Source organism: Cryptomeria japonica, chromosome 2 (genome assembly GCF_030272615.1).
Source record: "Cryptomeria japonica chromosome 2, Sugi_1.0, whole genome shotgun sequence".
Taxonomy (NCBI): Eukaryota; Viridiplantae; Streptophyta; class Pinopsida; order Cupressales; family Cupressaceae; genus Cryptomeria; species Cryptomeria japonica.
This window is the reverse complement of record NC_081406.1, coordinates 310,234,395-310,252,864: the sequence shown is the minus strand read 5'-3', so window position 1 is coordinate 310,252,864 and position 18,470 is coordinate 310,234,395. Positions and strand designations below refer to the sequence as shown.

At 37.4% G+C, this 18,470-nt stretch overlaps 1 protein-coding gene across 1 annotated transcript in view; it reads right to left on the bottom strand.

Annotated features, from left to right (window-relative positions):
- The window catches only part of LOC131075355 (uncharacterized), a 142,656-nt gene extending 125,222 nt beyond the window's left edge, over positions 1-17,434 (bottom strand). The window contains exon 1 of the mRNA XM_058012183.2: positions 17,042-17,434. Coding sequence (XP_057868166.2) covers positions 17,042-17,137 — 96 coding nt within the window. The 5' untranslated portion in view covers positions 17,138-17,434. The remainder of the gene's footprint in view (positions 1-17,041) is intronic.
- Between the last annotated feature and the right edge of the window lie 1,036 nt (positions 17,435-18,470).

Below are 18,470 nucleotides of genomic sequence, written 5' to 3'. Positions count from 1 at the left end.
GGGTGCGACACCTCTATGTGAAGTCGTGTCTCCTTGAAAGGAGCCGACTCTTGGATACTATTATCCATCAGCAGATATATATATAATGATCGTGTCTTCACTCCTTAGAACAATACGTACATCTTCAGCAGTTCACATATAACCTACAGCAAGTTTGAATGTTATACACAGCAGTTTGAATACATACTGCAGTTCTCATACACACAGCAGATCGTGGAAACTCAAACAGTAGTCTGGACGTCTTGAGATCGATTCATACTTAGTTTGCTTCAAGGTGTAAAGCAATGCATATTGTAAAAGGCATCTGGCTATTGATAAATATAATATCTGCAATCTTGTTTGAAATGTCGTATATCTACATTTCATTAATCTGATCATAAAAAAAAAATAAGTGGCAATTTTCTAAAACTAAGTTCTGGGGCTGATTTTTATGCCTGAAACTAGCTTAAGTGTCATAATCTGATGATGGATGTTTGACCTAGATCCAATACCAATCACAGCTCCCTTCTAAGAAAGATTTTGATTCCACAAAAGCTTACATTGAAATATACAAAAATTTCTCCCTCCATCTCTGTAACTTTTGCATCCAAACTGGTTCAAACAAAACTCCCTCAAAATCTCCTTAAAAACAAGTGATGCATTGCACCCAAATGCCCTAAGCCTGAAGGTAGTAGTGCTCTATGTGTATAGGTCTCTTGGTGCTTGATCCAAAAAAAAACCCTTAAGACCTTAAAAATGATGCTCAACTCAAATTGTGACATGAGGTAGAAGATGGTGATGCTGTATCCTGCTCTTGATTCAAACAAAACCCTCTCTCATCGTCAAAGTGATAATCAAAACCAGTACAGTTATCAGGTAGCAGATGTTGATAATCTATCTTCCAAATTTGTGTCCTTACCATGATTAATTCTATGACGGCCACTCCTTCAAGCCCTGTGCCACATACTCTGTGCTATAGTGATTGCCTTGGAACCATGCTACAACATAAACACTACTGCAATGTATGATCCTTCTAACTATTGAAGGTCACATTACAATGCCATGAAAGATATTAAGAATTCTCCTTAATGCATCAGCATACAATGAAGACCATACATTTTGCAATGTTTACAATGAATTGGAAAAGAGATATCTTCCTACAACTTTGCACAAGCTACAGCTGTTACATGAGTTTGTGCACAATACAATTATGACCATCACTGCTATGCTCTTGGCTGTCCTCATGCTCATCTATGATAAGCAAAGTGCCTCCTACTTCTCCATCCAAGTGGTGTCAATCTCCTCTCCTTGCCATATCAACAAGTGAAATAAATGACATGCTACAATGTTTACATTGCCATGGAATGGAAACACACATGCTTCAACACCCAAAAACATGCAACAGTGCTGCCTATGCTCAACCAAATAAGTATAATACATTTACAATACCCAAACATATGCCAGAGCAAGGCACATCTCTCCAAATTCCTGTTTTCTATGCCTTGCCCCTACTTGCCCATACAAGCAGAACAAAACTGCACTTTTGCAACAAGATATTGCCCAAACATACATGTCTACAACTTCGAAAATATATTCTTCTAATTTTCATCTAGCTGTCCATGTTGCTAGATTTGCCCGTATTAATAGAAGACTTATACCCCCATGCAATGAGCATCACACTTCCATTTCTTGCTTTCAAACAAGAAGTCAATGTGACAGTTTATCATCAATTTGCAAGAAATGTTAAGACTCAATTTACCCATTACCTCAATACTTCTTGTTTGTCCTTGCTTCTTTCCTGAGTAGATTTGTTTCACATGCTCCCATAGTGAGTGCATCATATTCCTTTCTTGCTCCCAAGTGAGTGCATCACTTTGAACACTCCTCAATCCATTGGAGAAGCTTGGTCTGCTAATCAAATGCCCATACAAATGAAAGTAGCTCACCTTTCTCTCCTTTGCAAAATCAAACAAATACTATATCCAAGAATCAAATGAATGGTGGTGTAGAATCACTTGAGAGCTGTTCTCTCTTTGAACTTGGTCCTTTGGTGTGCTTCTCTTCCCCTTGTGGCTGCTCAATCTTTCTGTTGTCATTCTTTGGGTGAAGCTTTGGATGGAGCGTCCAGCACTTGTTATCCCAATGACCTTCAATGTTAAAATTACAGCAATAATTGTTAGCTTTGCATATAGTCAAATCAACTTGTCTGTTACCTCCTTTCTATGTGTTTTGACCTTTCTCTTCCCTTTGTCTTGGCAAAAGAAGGCTTCTTTTTCCATCCTTTCCATGGAATGTATGCTTCTTAGTGGCTTTTTATTTGCAGTACATTCTACAATTGTTACTTCTTCCACAACTAGTGAAAGGAAAAAGAAACCTACATTCTTGTGCAACGTGCCATTTTCTCTAAAATGAAAGAAAAGATGGTTTTTTTTATTTGTTTATCCACATGCTATTTTACCTCCTCCTTGAATCTAGCTAGAGGTGAAAGAGGTGGAGTGGAATCTCTCCACTTCTTCTATCCTTGTGGAGTGTCATTCTTTGCTCCTCCATTCCTTTAGGGTGTCCTCAAGTTTGAAAGCTCTTCTTTGTCCTCTTCAGGTAGAATCTTGCTCTCCTCTTCTTGCTTAGATTGCTGCTCATGCTTTGGAGACAATCTACAATCATCTTGAGGCTTTACAAAAATAATATTAGAAGAATTATTACCTCCTTTAGGCTGCCTTTGGCTTGAATATGGTGTAAAATCCTCGTTTCAGCATTCACCAATCTCCATGTTTGCATAACCAAGGCCCTTAAATGGTGATCTCTCCTTCAATAAGATGGACTTAAGTATTCCTTGGCCATCCTTGCCAAATCCTCTTCCAACATATCCCATCTTGCTAGCAATTTGGAGCCTACACCCTTGGTATTCCTTTCAAACCTGCTAGTGGGATCATTATACTTCAATATTTTGAAGAAAACTTGATCGTCAGTGCTCTTGCATACCTCTTTAGATTGTCCTCCTTGAGTAGGAGTTGCTCCACTCTTCCTTGGAGAATATTCCTCTTCTTGAAGATTTGATACTAAATCATCCTTCACTTTTAATTTTTGTTGCATTTGCTCAAGAATTCCAATCAAGAATTTAGTTTGGATATTCTTCTCAACTTGCAAGCCCTCAATTTTTTCCTTCAAATGGCGCACGTAATCCCAAAGAGATTTTTTTTCTCCTGATACTTGTTTTAGGCTTTGTTGGATGTCTTCAACCCTCTTCGTCTGGGATTTTGTTATGGATGTTCCTTGCAACCAGCAAACTGCAACACCTTGAAAGAATCTAGAAAAGATGATTATACACACCATAGTTCAACTACTTACTGACCTGCCAAGTATTCATCAAAAAAAATGCAGCTGAGCTACTTGAATAGTAGTTTACCACTCACCAGAATTGAAAACTTGCAAGTTCAATTGCAGAAACTCGCCGCAAGAGCTCAACAAGTCTAACAGTCAGAATTGCCAAACACGGGTTAAATGCTGCAAAGGTGAGCACACTATCGAAACAATCATATGTTTCGTAGAGGTGTGAACCCTGGACCAGTTGCAGCAATAGATCTGTGGTAGTGAGTTGTGTGAGTTGTGTGAGATCACAATTTGTAGACATTTGCAGTTGTAGTGGTCAAAACAAGTTGAGTTTTTTTAAGATGTTTTTGAATGAAATAACAGCCCTATGGGCACATGTTTCAAAAATGTTTTTGAAGCAATTGCAGTCACATTGAAATTTTGAAAACAAGGGCATACATTGAACAATTTTTGAACCTAAGTATTTGAAGAAAGCTTTGTGTCAAGCAATGTTATGAATAGATTTGAATGATGATATGTGCTTGAAGTGTTTCATTGTTCTATCCAAGGTTGTGCAATTATTTGTGGGAGTAAGAAGAAATGTGTAGTGAAATTTTTCAGCCTTGTGTATTTCCACATATAGCCATGCATAGTGAAATGTCACCGCCATGCTATGAGAGAAGTTTTAAAACGAACTATTATGCTGCTCTAAATTTCAAAGATATTCCGGGTTACCCAAATCTTATACCCACAGAAATTAGAAAGCATTTGCCAATATTCAGTGGGGAGAAATCAGAATCAGCACATTTACATTTGAAAAGATTTTCAGATTTGATGGGAGATTTTGAAGTTTGTCAAGAAGATGTGTGCATGAAATTATTTGTCCAGTCATTGAAAAAGGATGCAAGGGATTGGTAATCTTTTTGGCCAGTAAATTGTATTTCCTCATGGGATGAATTAACAGCTGACTTTATGGCCCAATTTGCTGAAAAGGTGAATGATTATGATATGCTGAGAAGATTCATGCACATACAAATCAAGGAAGATGAATTGGTACCAGCATTTAATATTAGATTTTCACAAATATTGTCTAATATTTCCAGCAAGTATAAGTTTAATGATGGAGCATGCTTGGAGATTTATATGAGTGTTTTTGACAAGAATATGGGTTTCTTATTAAGAAACAAGGAACCCAAAACTTTGCATGAAGCTTTTAACACAGCTAGGGACATTGAAAACAATTTAAAATTTAGGATATCAAAGAGATTTTTGTCTGCTGCCGTTTCTTGTCAAAACACCTACAATGGTGAAAGTAAATGTGACGCTGAGCAAAAAAAATTTTGTCAAAATATGTCAAGCTTTGCTGTTCCAAATGGTTTTGCTGATATATGTGATTCAAAGTTAAATGAGAGTCAAGAATCTTTGTTGTCAATGCCGTTTGTTTCTCACAGTCATGATAGAATGATCAGTGGGAAATTTTGTGACAATGCTGATACAGAGATAGATTTATATGAAGAATATGCACCATTTGATTTGTATGTTGGTTATGCTGATTATGTGGCTGCAAATAATCAAGTAAATCATGCATCTCCCAAGGTTAATAATAATGAAAATAATGATGATGATGACCATCGATCTTTACATGTTGCTGATGTATTTGATGTTGAAGTACCAAATACTGAGGGATCACTAAGTGTTGCTGATTATGTGAATGATGATAATGATACAATGTGTTCAAACAAAGAAGTTACTAATCAGCCCATGATTTTGTCACACAAGGATGTGCAATATGATGTAAATCAAGATTTGATTAAGTCTGATAAAACTGAAAATGAAATTGTGGATGATGTTGATAGTGTTTTCAATGCAAGTATACCCAGTGATGAATGTGTTTCAGAATGGAGTGGTGTTGCTGCTTATGAGGACACTGAGTTCGATTTTCAGCACTTTGAAGGTATACGAATGAACAATGAAGATCAATTTCAGAATAAGAGTGATCTTGACACAAGTTATTCATTTTCTTATGATCAGCGCAATATGATGTAAATCAAGATTTGATTAAGTCTGATAAAACTGAAAATGAAATTGTGGATGATGTTGATAGTGTTTTCAATGCAAGTATACCCAGTGATGAATGTGTTTCAGAATGGAGTGGTGTTGCTGCTTATGAGGACACTGAGTTCGATTTTCAGCACCTTGAAGGTATACGAATGAACAATGAAGATCAATTTCAGAATAAGAGTGATCTTGACACAAGTTATTCATTTTCTTATGATCAGCAAATGAATGTCAATCATGTAGCTGAGGATACCTATGAGAATTCTTATTATTCATCTTGTGAAGATGATATAAGAGGAGACCAAATTATATATCTCAGTCATGAATCTGAAAATGAAAGTATTTTTGAAGATAAGAACATATGTAAAAGTGCAGATGATGATTCATTTTCAGATTTAAATGAACCTATATTTGAATATTTTCAAAGTTTGAAATACCATGAAGAGGATGCGAATGTTGATGATATGCTTGAACTAGATATGGATTTCTTTGCCTTTGGTATAAATGTTCATAGTGTTGACCTCATTAAGGAAAATGTTGAAGTTTCCCCTTGTGTTGAACAAGTTTGTTATGCTGATGAAGTTGCCAACAGCAGTATCATGTGTTGTAAAATTTTACTTCATGATGAAGATAAGAGGCATGGGCTGTGTGATGATTACTTCAGACCACAAATGGAAGTTTTTAAGGTGGATGTAAGTCTGAATGAGAAAGACTTAGTTGAGGATTTGCTTCAGCCAGAGGTATGCATTCTTTTCCATGAATGGGATATTGAGAATGCGGATGTATTGAGTTTGATAAACAAGGATAATATAAAGTGTGATCTGCATAGTGAAGTACCACATCTGGACCAAAATGTTTATGTTCCTTGTTTGTGTCAATCGGTTATTAATGTCCCTCATTCTATGAATTTAAATGATAACAAGGCATGTGTTGATGAGAACTACAGTGGTGAGAATGAATGTTTTATTTTTGAAATTCAGCATGATGATGCCCTTGCAAATGATAGAGTTGATTGGGATAGTGAAATGTATGGCAGCTCGTGGGAAGGCCTCTATAGTGATTTGTCTCATGATTTTACTTTTGTTGAAATAGTGTGTGGCTATAAAGTTCAAAATCAGGCAAAAGGTGTGCACACCAGCTGTTATAGTAATGAGGTGAAAGGAGTTGATTATAAGGATTATGCTCAATTGTTGTTGAAAGGTGCCTTTGTTTGGATCATGACATCAGGTGATGAGAATTAGATTTTTGACAGAGGTAAATGCTAAGATTGTTTGGGGCAGTTTATAATCAGTCGTAAGTATGTTTGTTCATCTTGTATAGTCGATTTGCTTTCAGTTGTGTGGTTTTCAATAAAGTGCCCTGCTGTTTGGGTGGAATAAGGAGCCTTGTTTTTTAGAAGAGAAGAGAAGTTTTTCGTTTTTGGGTGGTCTGCTCTACCATAGATTCTGGATTCTTGTGTTGATCTTGCAATCAACTATCCCCAATCAGAGCCACTGTTGGGACTCATAAATTTGAGTCAAGTTTTGAGGCCCACTATGAAATTTTGCTATTGCACTTTCAAATGACCACCTAATGAATCAACCTAATAGGCCTACTTTGAGGGCATGTAAAATGGAGCTAGTTAATCATCAAGAGGTAAAGCTTTGAAACTTGTTGTACACCTTTCATTTGGCCTATGAAGTGTTTTGCAACTTTCAGAATTCAAGGGGTGAGCTAAAAGTGCATGTTAGGTACAAATGCAGATTTTATTAAGTAGCCTACTTCGAGCTCCAATATCTTTTGACCAATTGATCGTCATGCTAAAATTCAAAGTGCATTGAATTGTATGCATATAAGTGTGTCCACATGCCAAGTTTCAGGTCTTTATGAATCCATTTGATCAATTTTCCAAGATGATCTCTTGAGCCACTTTATTCAGTTTTCTACATTTTCATTACTACATCAGTTAAAGTGGCTATTTTCATGAGCACACTATTTGCATCCAGTTAGCTTCCCGGTTAAACTGAGCATTCCAAGGTCTTCTCTGTTCTTCAAGGTACCTATGCCTCAGATTTGGGGGTCTACGGAGACCGTTTGATATTTTTAAGAAAGGCATTTTAAGTTCCCTGCGCAATGGCTTTATCAGGTTCACAGTGTTGACAAAGCCATTTGGTCATCTTTGACCATTAATATTTCTTCACTCGGGATTCGTCTTGAGGAACGGTTTGGCAGAGTTAATGTTTGTATATCAAAGTACACGCCTGTCAGTTTGCGAAGTCCAGAAAGGTGTTTTGACCAGTTTGAAAATTACGTCTTTGGAATTAAATGCGAAAATGTTGCGCAAGCGCCTGAAAGTTGCAAAACTCGGTTTAATGATCAGAAAATGGTGTCAATCAATTCCAAAGGCATGTTCAAGGTTCCTGAGGTGTTTTTCAACGGTCAGTTGCGTGAAAACCAAAAAAAATTTAAAGTCGGACCCACTTTGGGGCCCGACCTGGCTCGTGCCCGTGCATTAAGTTTATGGTAAAGTGTTATTCATGCAAGCAAGGTACTATGATATTCTAGGAGTGGAAACCTTCAGGCTTAATAAACTCCAGGCAAATGCTACTGGCAGGCATAGTGCTCAATCCTCCTGGCAAATGGCGTAGCAGTTTAGAGGCCAATTAAACTTTAGCAAATGCAAAGGGGCTGCGTGGAGTGGGTGAAAGGATTTTAAAAGCTTTCTACAATTGCAATTGGCAGGTTTAATGCCAAAGTCTCCCCTGCCGTGAGCCATGGAAATGGAGTAGAAAAGACTTTAGAAACTATTAGCCAATGTAATGGCTGGTGTAAAGCCCAAACTCCACGTGACTTTTGTAGCTCCCTCCTTCCTGCATTGAGTTAAAGGCAGATTAAAACTTCAAACAAAAGTAATTGGCAGGTGTAAATTCTCCTTTCTTTGTCGTGAGCTGGAAGGTGGAGAGTCACGTGGAGGTGTTGAAAGGCAATTACAAAACCTTCAGGCATTAATAACTTTAAAGCAAATTCCATTGGCAAGCAGTGTGGCGTGACTAAGGCATTGTTGAGAGTTGAAACCTCCAAGCAAAATGCAATTGGTGTATGCCTGAATACTCCCTTGTGGCACATGAAAAGTGATGAGGCATTTTAACTTTCTGCAAAATGCAATTGCCAAGTGGAACTGAATTCCACGATCCTTGCCAAAAAAACAACCTTGCTAACATTCCCCTCTGCCGTGGATGATGGAAAAGGCAGAGAGAGTTTCAGAAAATGCAATGGTGGCAGGTTCAAAACCGATTTTCCCCCTCTCCACGTGAAATTGCAGATCTGCCGTGTGGAAATGAAAGAGGCGTTAAAGCTTTAAAATAAATGCAAATGGCATGTTAAATGCCAGCTTAACCCCTCCCTACTGTGAACAATGTTGAAGAGACAGTTAAAACAAATGAAGGCATTCAGAAATTCAAACAAATGCAACGTCCTCCCTGCTATTCGTTGAAAAACCCAAACACATGCAGCTGGAGATGGCGCAGAATGTTGTTGGAAGGGCATTTTAATTTTTAGCAAATGTAAATGGCAAGTGTGCAACCATCCTCTCCTCCCACGCAACAAGCAAGAAAGACATTAGAAACTTCCAAGCGGATGCAGTCTTAGGAACACTCAGAAAATGCATTTTCAGGCAAATCCATATATCCCACATTGGTTGGGCGATGGAACATTTTAGTATTTAAATATAAAGCTCCACCCTTCTATAGTGTCAAAGCCTTGAAGGCTTTTGACGCAAGGTGTTGGCTGGGCGCCCAATGGACCCCACGTGTGCATGCACAATTACCGAGGCGACCAACGAGCTAGCTAGCGACCAGGCGGACCCCACGTGTGCACGATTCCCAAGGCAAGCGGGTTTTGCAGTGGAAGGACGAGTTAACGAGTTTGCAGGTTCGAGGACGATCTACGGCTGGCGTTGTTTAGCAATGCGAAGATGCACGAAAGTTACCCTTCGCGAAGCAGCGAAAAGGTGGTGGGCCCAACTAGTAAGCGGCTCCCGAGGTAAAGATCGAGCATCTTGAAGATGATCGGACGGCTGGTGTTGTTTCACAAAGCGAAGGTGCTCGCCAGTTACCCTTCGCGAAACAGCAAAAAGGCAAATTGAAGTTAAAGATCGAGCATCTCGAGGACGATCTACGGTTGGCGTTGTTTCGCAATGCGAAGATGCACAAAGGTTACCCTTCGCAAAACAGCAAAAGTTGAGCTGGCAAGTCCGAATGGCAGGTGAGCTGGCGGGTCCCGGTGAGATGGCACTGAGGTGGTGATGAACAAGCAGTCCAGTGGCGATCCAGGTGGCGGTCCGCAAGCCGGTGGGATGGAGCTGAGGTGGCAAGTCCAAGTGGCGGACCAGTGGACCCTGCGAGCAAATCACAAGCTGCCACGTGGCAGGGCGCAAGTCCAAAATTGGCGAAAAATCAAAGTTAAATTGCATAGTCTTGACTATTGAGGAAAAGATGAAAATTTAAATGATGGCCTGCACATTCAAGATTAATTCACTTAGGAGTTATTTTTTGCCTGAAATAGCAAGTATCATATACCGTTGGAAAGCTCTCGGGACGAGGAATCCAGTCATGCAGTTTGTTTCAAGTGGGCTCAGATATTTTGAGAGCAGTTTCCACAGGAAGGAGAAAGGAAAATATTCAGTTGGAGAAAGGGGACACTTGGCAATGTGTTATGCAGACCTAATCTTTTTCCCTCCTCTTTTTATCCTCTATTCTTCTCATTTGTAAGGCATCACAAGAATTTTGTAAAGAAACTCTGGCAAAATATATTTAGGGGTTTTTCTGGTTTTTGGAAGATCATTCTGAGTTATGTAAAGATTTTGATGAAGGATATGAATACACAGATCAAAGCATTTTGAGCCTAGATTCCTGTTGTCTTCTTGTATGTATGATTGATTTACTAGTTCGGTTAGATAATTTAGGATTGTTTAATTGAATGAGTTGCAAGGCAATTTTACAGAGATGTTTTAGGTTTTTTCTCTCAGGGAGGGGGATTAAATATACTTAAAATCTTTATGTTAGTAATCAGTAATTCTGCTTGAATTTGATAACTGGGTTTAGCACAAAGGTAAAATTTATATATGTCAGGCATATATAAATTTGGTGAAGTCAAAGTGATGAAATGTATGTGGATTTCCTATTTAGACTTCTTATCTAGTCTTAGGTGACTCTAAAAGCCCCGGGATAAGGCACTGGTATAGTTTGCTAAGTTTTATAACCTTCTTGGAGATCAAAACTAAAAATGAATATGAATCTTTCCTTTATGTTTGGTTATGTTTAAGGTGATAAGGGTTTGCAGAAGTTGACATTGGTTTTTTGTGAATCTTTTGTCATAATTGTGAAAAGTGTTCACAAATGGTATACCCAACTAAGCTTAGTATAAGCTTGAAGTGTAGAAGGTTTTTGTATAAGCCTTGTTAAATGTTGTCTTGGACTTCTATTTTCTTGTTCTCTCCATATGTGACAAAGGCTTGAAAATTCTTATAGAGAAGATAAGGAGATCAGAAATCAGGAACAACACTTTGAAGGGACATTCTTTGGATGATGAAAGAATTGAAGGCGAAGAAAGAAACCAACAAAGAAACTAATGAACTATGGTGTAGTGAGTGCAAAATGAAGGGGCACACAAAAGGTAACTATGCTACAAAAATGTTTTGTGACATTTGCCAAGTTATGGGTCATTTAATAAAAGAGTGCCCATATAATTCGAAGACCACGAGGAGACAAGTACTCATTACATAAGAAGAGTTGTATACTCCATCAAAGCCACAGAATGCATCTTCAAGCGATTACCAAAATCAAATACACTATGGCCCTAAAGGAAATATGATCATGCAATGTCGACAATGTAATGAATGGGGACACTTTGAACGACACTGCCAAAACAATAAGGACAAAGTGCGATTATTGTGCAAATGGTGTGGACCTAGAGACCATGAAAGACACTGGATGTCTGAAGAAAAAGGCTAGCATCAACCTAATTGATGTTGAAAGGCAAAATGAGGTACCGATTATTACTTGAGCCAAAGCAAAGAAGGTTATGTATGTGGATTCACATACAGAACAAGCAAGATTCATGAAGCAAGAGCGGAAGTGGAGTAGACTATCGATAACGAATGATGCCACTCAAATGCAAACACAAGTACAATAACAAATCAATTGCAATCCATTAAAAACATTGCACAGCAAGTACTTCAAGCTACCGTACCAATTAAAGTAGTAAATTTATTCCAAAATATTCTTTAACTCCAAATGCTATGACTAATACTATATTAGGGGAGAATGAGATGGTGCATGCTACAACCCAATTAGAATCTAGCGAGATTGAAGATCCAAAATCCGAACCTTCATTGTCAGGAGACCAAGAAACTGATCACATGTTATTAACAATTAGCACAACAAAGAAAGTAGTGGTGGTAAATATGGAGAGCCTTGGAAGGAATCCCATTAATACAATTATTGATGGTGGGTCTAATGTAAATGTACTTCCTGAAGATACCTAGAGAATTCTGGGTAAGCCGACTCTCTAGTCCCCAGCTTTTCATCCAATAGGTGCAGATCAACAAGATATTAAGGTACTTGGTGTTTTAATGGGCCAAAAGGTAATTATTGGAACCCAAGCATTTTTGTTGAATTTTGTGGTCATTTCATTACAAAAGAAAGTGTACAACGCATTGTTGGGTCGGGGTTGGCTAAGGAAAGCCAAAGCTGATCACAATTGGAAAAAAATACAATCTCCATTAAAACAAGGGATGAAGTATATAATTGATTTAAAGAACCAAGCAATCAATAGGAAGTAGCTTCCTTTGATTCATCAAATTCAAACTCCAAGGAAGAATGGATAGAAAAGTATAATTTGGGTCTGATAAACATGAACAATTAAGGGATTTTAATATTACAGTCATGCTCAAAGGATGAAACAAATTCTGTACATGGCCTATTTTACTAGCAAATGGAGGACCATGAGGCATTTTCGTCAATTGTAATTTTCTCGAAGCTACAACATTCAGTGAAGAGCAACATATGAAAAACAATTTTGAAAAGTTCAATAGTTTATTTGTGTGGCATGCAGTCCACGGTTTGAAAAATAGGCAGTTCCAACAAAGGTATCCAACTTTACAAAAGTATACAAAACTAATGACGATACATCTCAAAGTGCTAATAGTGAAATATTTTATCAAGAACATATAAATACTTGTTGTCAAGTCAAATCAACTTCATACAAAAATTATGATAAATGGAAAAGTAAATTTTTTTACCAAACAGAAACTAAAATAAAAGATAAAAATCAAACACCAAACATACTACCTTCATTCTTAAAAGAACAAAATGCTCTTCACTAGATTCCATACATTTCCCTCCATGACTCACTATGCACCTTCTACAAAACATTTAGTTTCCATTGTCTTGGCATACCATACAACCTCCTTTTTTGTGCATTTCAACATACAAGTTGACACCTGAACGTACATCATTCTTTGGAAACCAAAATACAACGTCTTCCTTTTTCAAGCATAACATACCTCACCTTACCACCATACGACCTCCTCTATATCCAAATATTTCTATTGTACAACCTCTATTAGACTTTGTTGTACACCACTTTCTGAGTTTCTCTTGATGACAATCTTTTCATTTCATCACCATACAACCTTGCTAATATTTTTTTGTACAATCTTTGTTCAAACCATCAATCTAAGGATACAACAAGCTGGCCAATATTGTTGTATGATTAGGTTTTCCTCCATCCATACAGTTCAAGAACGTCATACAACCCCTAACCATTTGATCATCCAAACTACATCACTCACCATACAAGACACTCGTTGTATGTCCATCTCATTAGCAAACTCCATCATACGACTGCCAAAAATTGTCAATGTACCATCTTCTATGTGTAATGTGCATTCAACAAAGTATATCCTACAATCTCTTGTCATACGCCCTATGTTGCCTAGAACATCTCACCATTGTACAGTTAAATTTAACTTGCATTCTCCTCATCATACAACGTATTCTCAACTAAAGTATGTTCTCAGTGACTTCATCTTTATGTGTTATCAGGCACAAATGAAACACACCTTTGCTGCAATACTATTGCGGCCCAATGATCGATTGGTGCAACATTTTCAGCTTTCAATGTGCAATCAAATGGTATCCCTTGGTTGGTTTGTCTAAAGCATTATTTACATACTAGAATAATTTGGTTAAACACTACAAAAGCTTTGTGTTTTGGCCTAATAAGCATTGTTTTTGCCTTTTACAAAATCATGAAAATGATGTGTAACATAAGGTTTGTGCGGTTTTGAAGGTCTTAATTTGGGCTTGGTGGTGGGGGCTCCACCCTATATCATGACAAGGAATGCTCCAACGATGCTAGCTCTCGACCTTGATGGGAATGATACCCCTAGACCCCCACAACAAGAGTTGCCACTTGACCCTATTGGGGCCATTGCTCCCAAACACCTAGCACACTCATTTGATTTGCCAAGTACTCAACAAGTCCAAGTTTGTGAACTATGCTTCCAAGTTTGCCTACAAGTCTTCATCTACAATATCATCATCAATTTGGAAAATCTTCCCTAATGTTACTTATGCTTACTTGTTTTCTTTGTCATTTGAAAGATGAGTTTTTCTTTTGGGAGGGATGTAGTCGATGTACAATGCCTATTATCAGTGTTGCAAAACTTGCCAAAAAATCACAAAACTCGTGAATACTCCCAAGTCATAATACCAGGCAAGTTACTAGCCAACAAGTTTTTGAAAAACTCGCAGCGATGTTTTTCCTATATAACTCATGAGTAAATGCAAAAAATTGTGAGTTTTGTATTAAAAACTTGTCCAAATTCATATAATTTAATTTTTCTTGCTTGCAATTAAAAAAACACAATTTCCATTGGTGATAAAGGTTTCAAAAGCCTTAATTACAACTGACCATGTAATTGGAATTATGCCCTAACAATGATGAAAGTTGTCGTACAGCCTAAAGATCGCTATCGCAAGGATAGATCTGCTTTATAACCCCTAATGGGCTGCTAAATGGTGCCAAATCCTCCAAGATCCAATGCAAAACTGTGTGTGGTATGTACGGCCTACTAGGAAAGTATGGCTAATTGTATGAAACTTGGATTAGACAGAAGCGGCATTGGTAAACCCTAGAAGGAAATCAAGAATGATGAATCTTCTAGTCCATGACCTTGATGACCATAATTGTACCCCCAAACTAGCATGAAGTTTTGAGCACACCCAAAGAGCTCCTAATGATGGCGATCAGTCACAAATCTAGGGACATTCATTGCTTGATGATGTTTGTTGGCGACCCCTCCCATGGCGATTGGGTATATGATGATATGATCAACTTTAAACCTTAAAACACTGAGTTCCATCCTAACTCGCCCTTGAAATGGAACAGGTTTGCAATAGATGTGTATGCAAACTCTTGATAATCTAGCTTGCTATGATAATGGTGATTCACCAATATAAGGTGCCCTAATGAAGTGTACCAACAATGTCAAACAGCTCCAATGATCTTGATTTGCTTGCAAATTTTGAACTTGTAAGTTGTAGAAATTGCAATTTTAGTCCACCTTGCAACCCGTGTGTAAATTTGCCAAGAGGCAAGGATTTTCGTCCTACCCTCTTAATGTGTGGAGCCAATGGTTTTTATCTTCAAGTGCAAAGTTAAGTTCAAACTCAAAAATGAAGAGTTGCTCAAAATGAAATTTAGATGATCCAAATGAAGCTAGGCACCTCTTTTAAAAACCCTTTTCAGTTTGGGACCTAGAAACCAAAATTCCCTCCACTTATTTAAAAAAACTTTTATTTGAATTCAATAAAAATTTAATCTTATTATTATTATTTTATTAAATCACTATTTTTTATTATATTAGTTGCCCCTTAAATGAAGAATGAAACTTGTAATTATAAGCCCTCATGGACTGGTCAAGTGGACCCAAATTTAGCGTCACCTTTAAATTTTTTAATTTTACTTTATTTATATTTTACTTTTATTATATAATATTATTATTAAAAAAAACACCAATACAAATAATAATAATAACAAGATTATTGGCAAGAAAAGGGTCATGACAAGAATGTAACTTCTTTTGCCTGTTAGTAAAACAAAACAATTTCCAAACTCCTCGTATTGTGGCAACCATTAGTCTTGCATTCTTGTTGTAAACTGTGGACAACCATTAGCCAATAGTTCATTTGACCTACCTACTGTTGCATCATTCATTCTGGTCTATTTGGTAGAGAATGGACAAAATCAAGGGCACTTCGTATATCCAATAAGCTAAGAGCTATTTTTCCATGAGTTAGTATTCTATGCTTAACTGTCAACTGAACTAAAGTAGTCTCATAAGAAAATTAAGGTAAATCAAAACAAATTAGTTCAAATCCATATGATGTAAGGAAGTTTAGTTCACTTTGCAATACCATGACGAAAGTTATTTGAATATGCTGTGGGAATGGAAGAAATTTGATAATAGGCACATCTGAAACTCAACCTGTAACCTCCTTGCCTGTGTGAAGGGAACACGAGATGAGTGTTTGAGAGAGTTTTGTGATGGATCTTGTCAAAGTTTTTCATGATGATGAATGTGAGGAAATCTAACTAAACTATGTTTGCATATCCTTAAACTAACTTACACGATAGTCTACCGAGCTGTGATAAAGTGGTTGAGAGGAGGGATCACAAAGCAAAAGACCAGGGTTCAAACCCCAGCAGGCCTGGAGTACTTGTGTGTGTATTTTGGCAGTTTGAATTGAGGAAATTTTTCAAATTTCACAAGGAATTAGATAACCAAACTAACAAGTTCCTCTATCGAAACAAAAGATGTTTACCTCAAATGGAAGATAAACTACCTTCCAATCTAATTCGATTCCCATATGTTTCATTAAAAACATCCACTTCCACATGAAAAAATGCCCATTTTTCACCTCAATAAAGTTAATTAAGCAATGCTTATCAGTTTAAGCCTTCTTGGGGTTCGAAATCAAGGACTTTGCGGGATGCTTACCTACCTGCTACAATTTTATCATATGTAGCATATCAATGCGAGGCTATTTAATATATCTTACGAATAATAGTGATACCTAATTGTAATATTTTTTTTTATTTAACTATCCACTGCAATAATCAATATCAACGACCCAGCATTCTAGTGGTTTTCTTACCCTATTACATGACCTCTTTCACAGTCGAGCAAAATTCAGTTGAATTTAGCCAAGCTTTTTTGGATTAAATGTTAAGGAATCTTATTTTATTGCGATGCCAAGGCCAATATTGATAAATTTTCTGATAATTGTCTATAGACTAATTTATGTAAATACACCAAATTATCTCGTTCTGTAAACAAGCCAGCCTGACTTTCATCTATTTAGCTACAAGTGGAAATGAGGCTATTATCCACTTCATCACGGCCGTTTTGACACTTATCCTTTAAAGGGAAAAACATGTCTTCAAAGATAACGCTTCATAGCTAGCTTAGCGTCAGCTAAATTCAGCAAAACTAAACAAATCAAACAAACTTGAAGCATTATTTGTAGTATCTCAATTCAGAAGCTTCGACATTGCAAGAACTAGGAACCAAAACAATAATTGACTTTAAAAATAATGGCCATTACAGGCAAATGTCAGAGGAAGAAAAAGTTGTAGATAAGAGACATACCTTTTCCATGGGCAGAGTGAAGCAAGCGGTAGCAAAGACTCCCAGAAGAACAAGCGTGAGCATGAAACGAAGGACAGAGTTCCATGTAACAGCCATGCTAACCCGTCGACGCCAGGGCCTGCATTCTTCTTCGTCATCTGCGTAGTCTTGTTTCCAGGACGACCTGGCCCTCAGTTTCCCAAAAGTTGCCAGATTGATTTCCTAAGATGTTCCCCTCCTATCTTCCTGATTCGGTTTCTAGACTCAGCCCAAGATTCGAACCTGAAACTCCTTGTCACTCGCCTTACGCGGCTGGTCATAAAATCGGGGTCATCTGCTACAGAAAACTATTTCGACGAATGGGACGGGACAATCACCGAACGTGCAAGGGGCACGAAAAGAGGGGGGAACTACGGTTTCCCAATGATGACGTGGCGAATGTGTGGGATAGTATTTGATGGCCGTATGGACGTATTTATTATTTTTGCCACATAATACAATCAAAATTTTAGGAAATTGTTTTTTTCATATGAAAGGGGAGATTTTTTGTTTGACCCTACATTTAGTAAGGGATGTGGCTCTATATATATAAATTTTTGGTAGCCCCTTTTCACCACCTACCATTTGTTCTAGCTAAATTATGGCTCCACCTACATCTCACATTCTCTTGTCTATCTAATGGATACAATAGTGTGGATATGTGTTGTACCAATAATTTGTGGATGTAATTGTAGTTCTTATGTTGTTTTCTATAACCGCTTACACTAGCTCATTTTTCTCACCAATGTTTGTGAGAGTCTAGGTAGTGAATGATGATTTGTTAGTTACTTAGGGTTGAAATGTGAATGTTAACGCCTCTTGTATATTTGGGTATCCATGCACACATCTTGTTGGAGATGTTAAACTCTCTAAGACCTTGTTCCTAATGATATCTCTAGGATATGTGGCGGGACCTAACCCATTGTACAACCATGACCACTTGATATGTTGAATTGATGTCAATCCTTTTGTTCATCCCTTCATATCTCTAAATGGTTTCTAAGAGATATTAGTTGGGGTTAATCTATTAAAAATATGTCACCATCCAACCAATGTTGTCATGTCCATTTAATTACCTGTATAGCAAGTAGTTCATTGATATGATCCAAGTATATCAGGTGCAATATTTACAAGCATTCATTGTGGATTTGTTTGACTAAGCATCCCTACAAATTACTACCCTAGCTTACCTTCATTCAATTTTAAGACATGAAAAGAAATAACAAGTTACCCAACATATATCTATCCCATGAATGAATTATCCCATACCACTTCATGGACGCAGCTAAACTGGTTCCAAAAAGTGGTTAGCAAACTCGTGTTGTTGATTTTTCTAAAAAATCAAGGTCACAGCTTGTTCTGTTGATCACAATCAATGATCTATGTTTTTCGAAAAAATCAATAACACGAG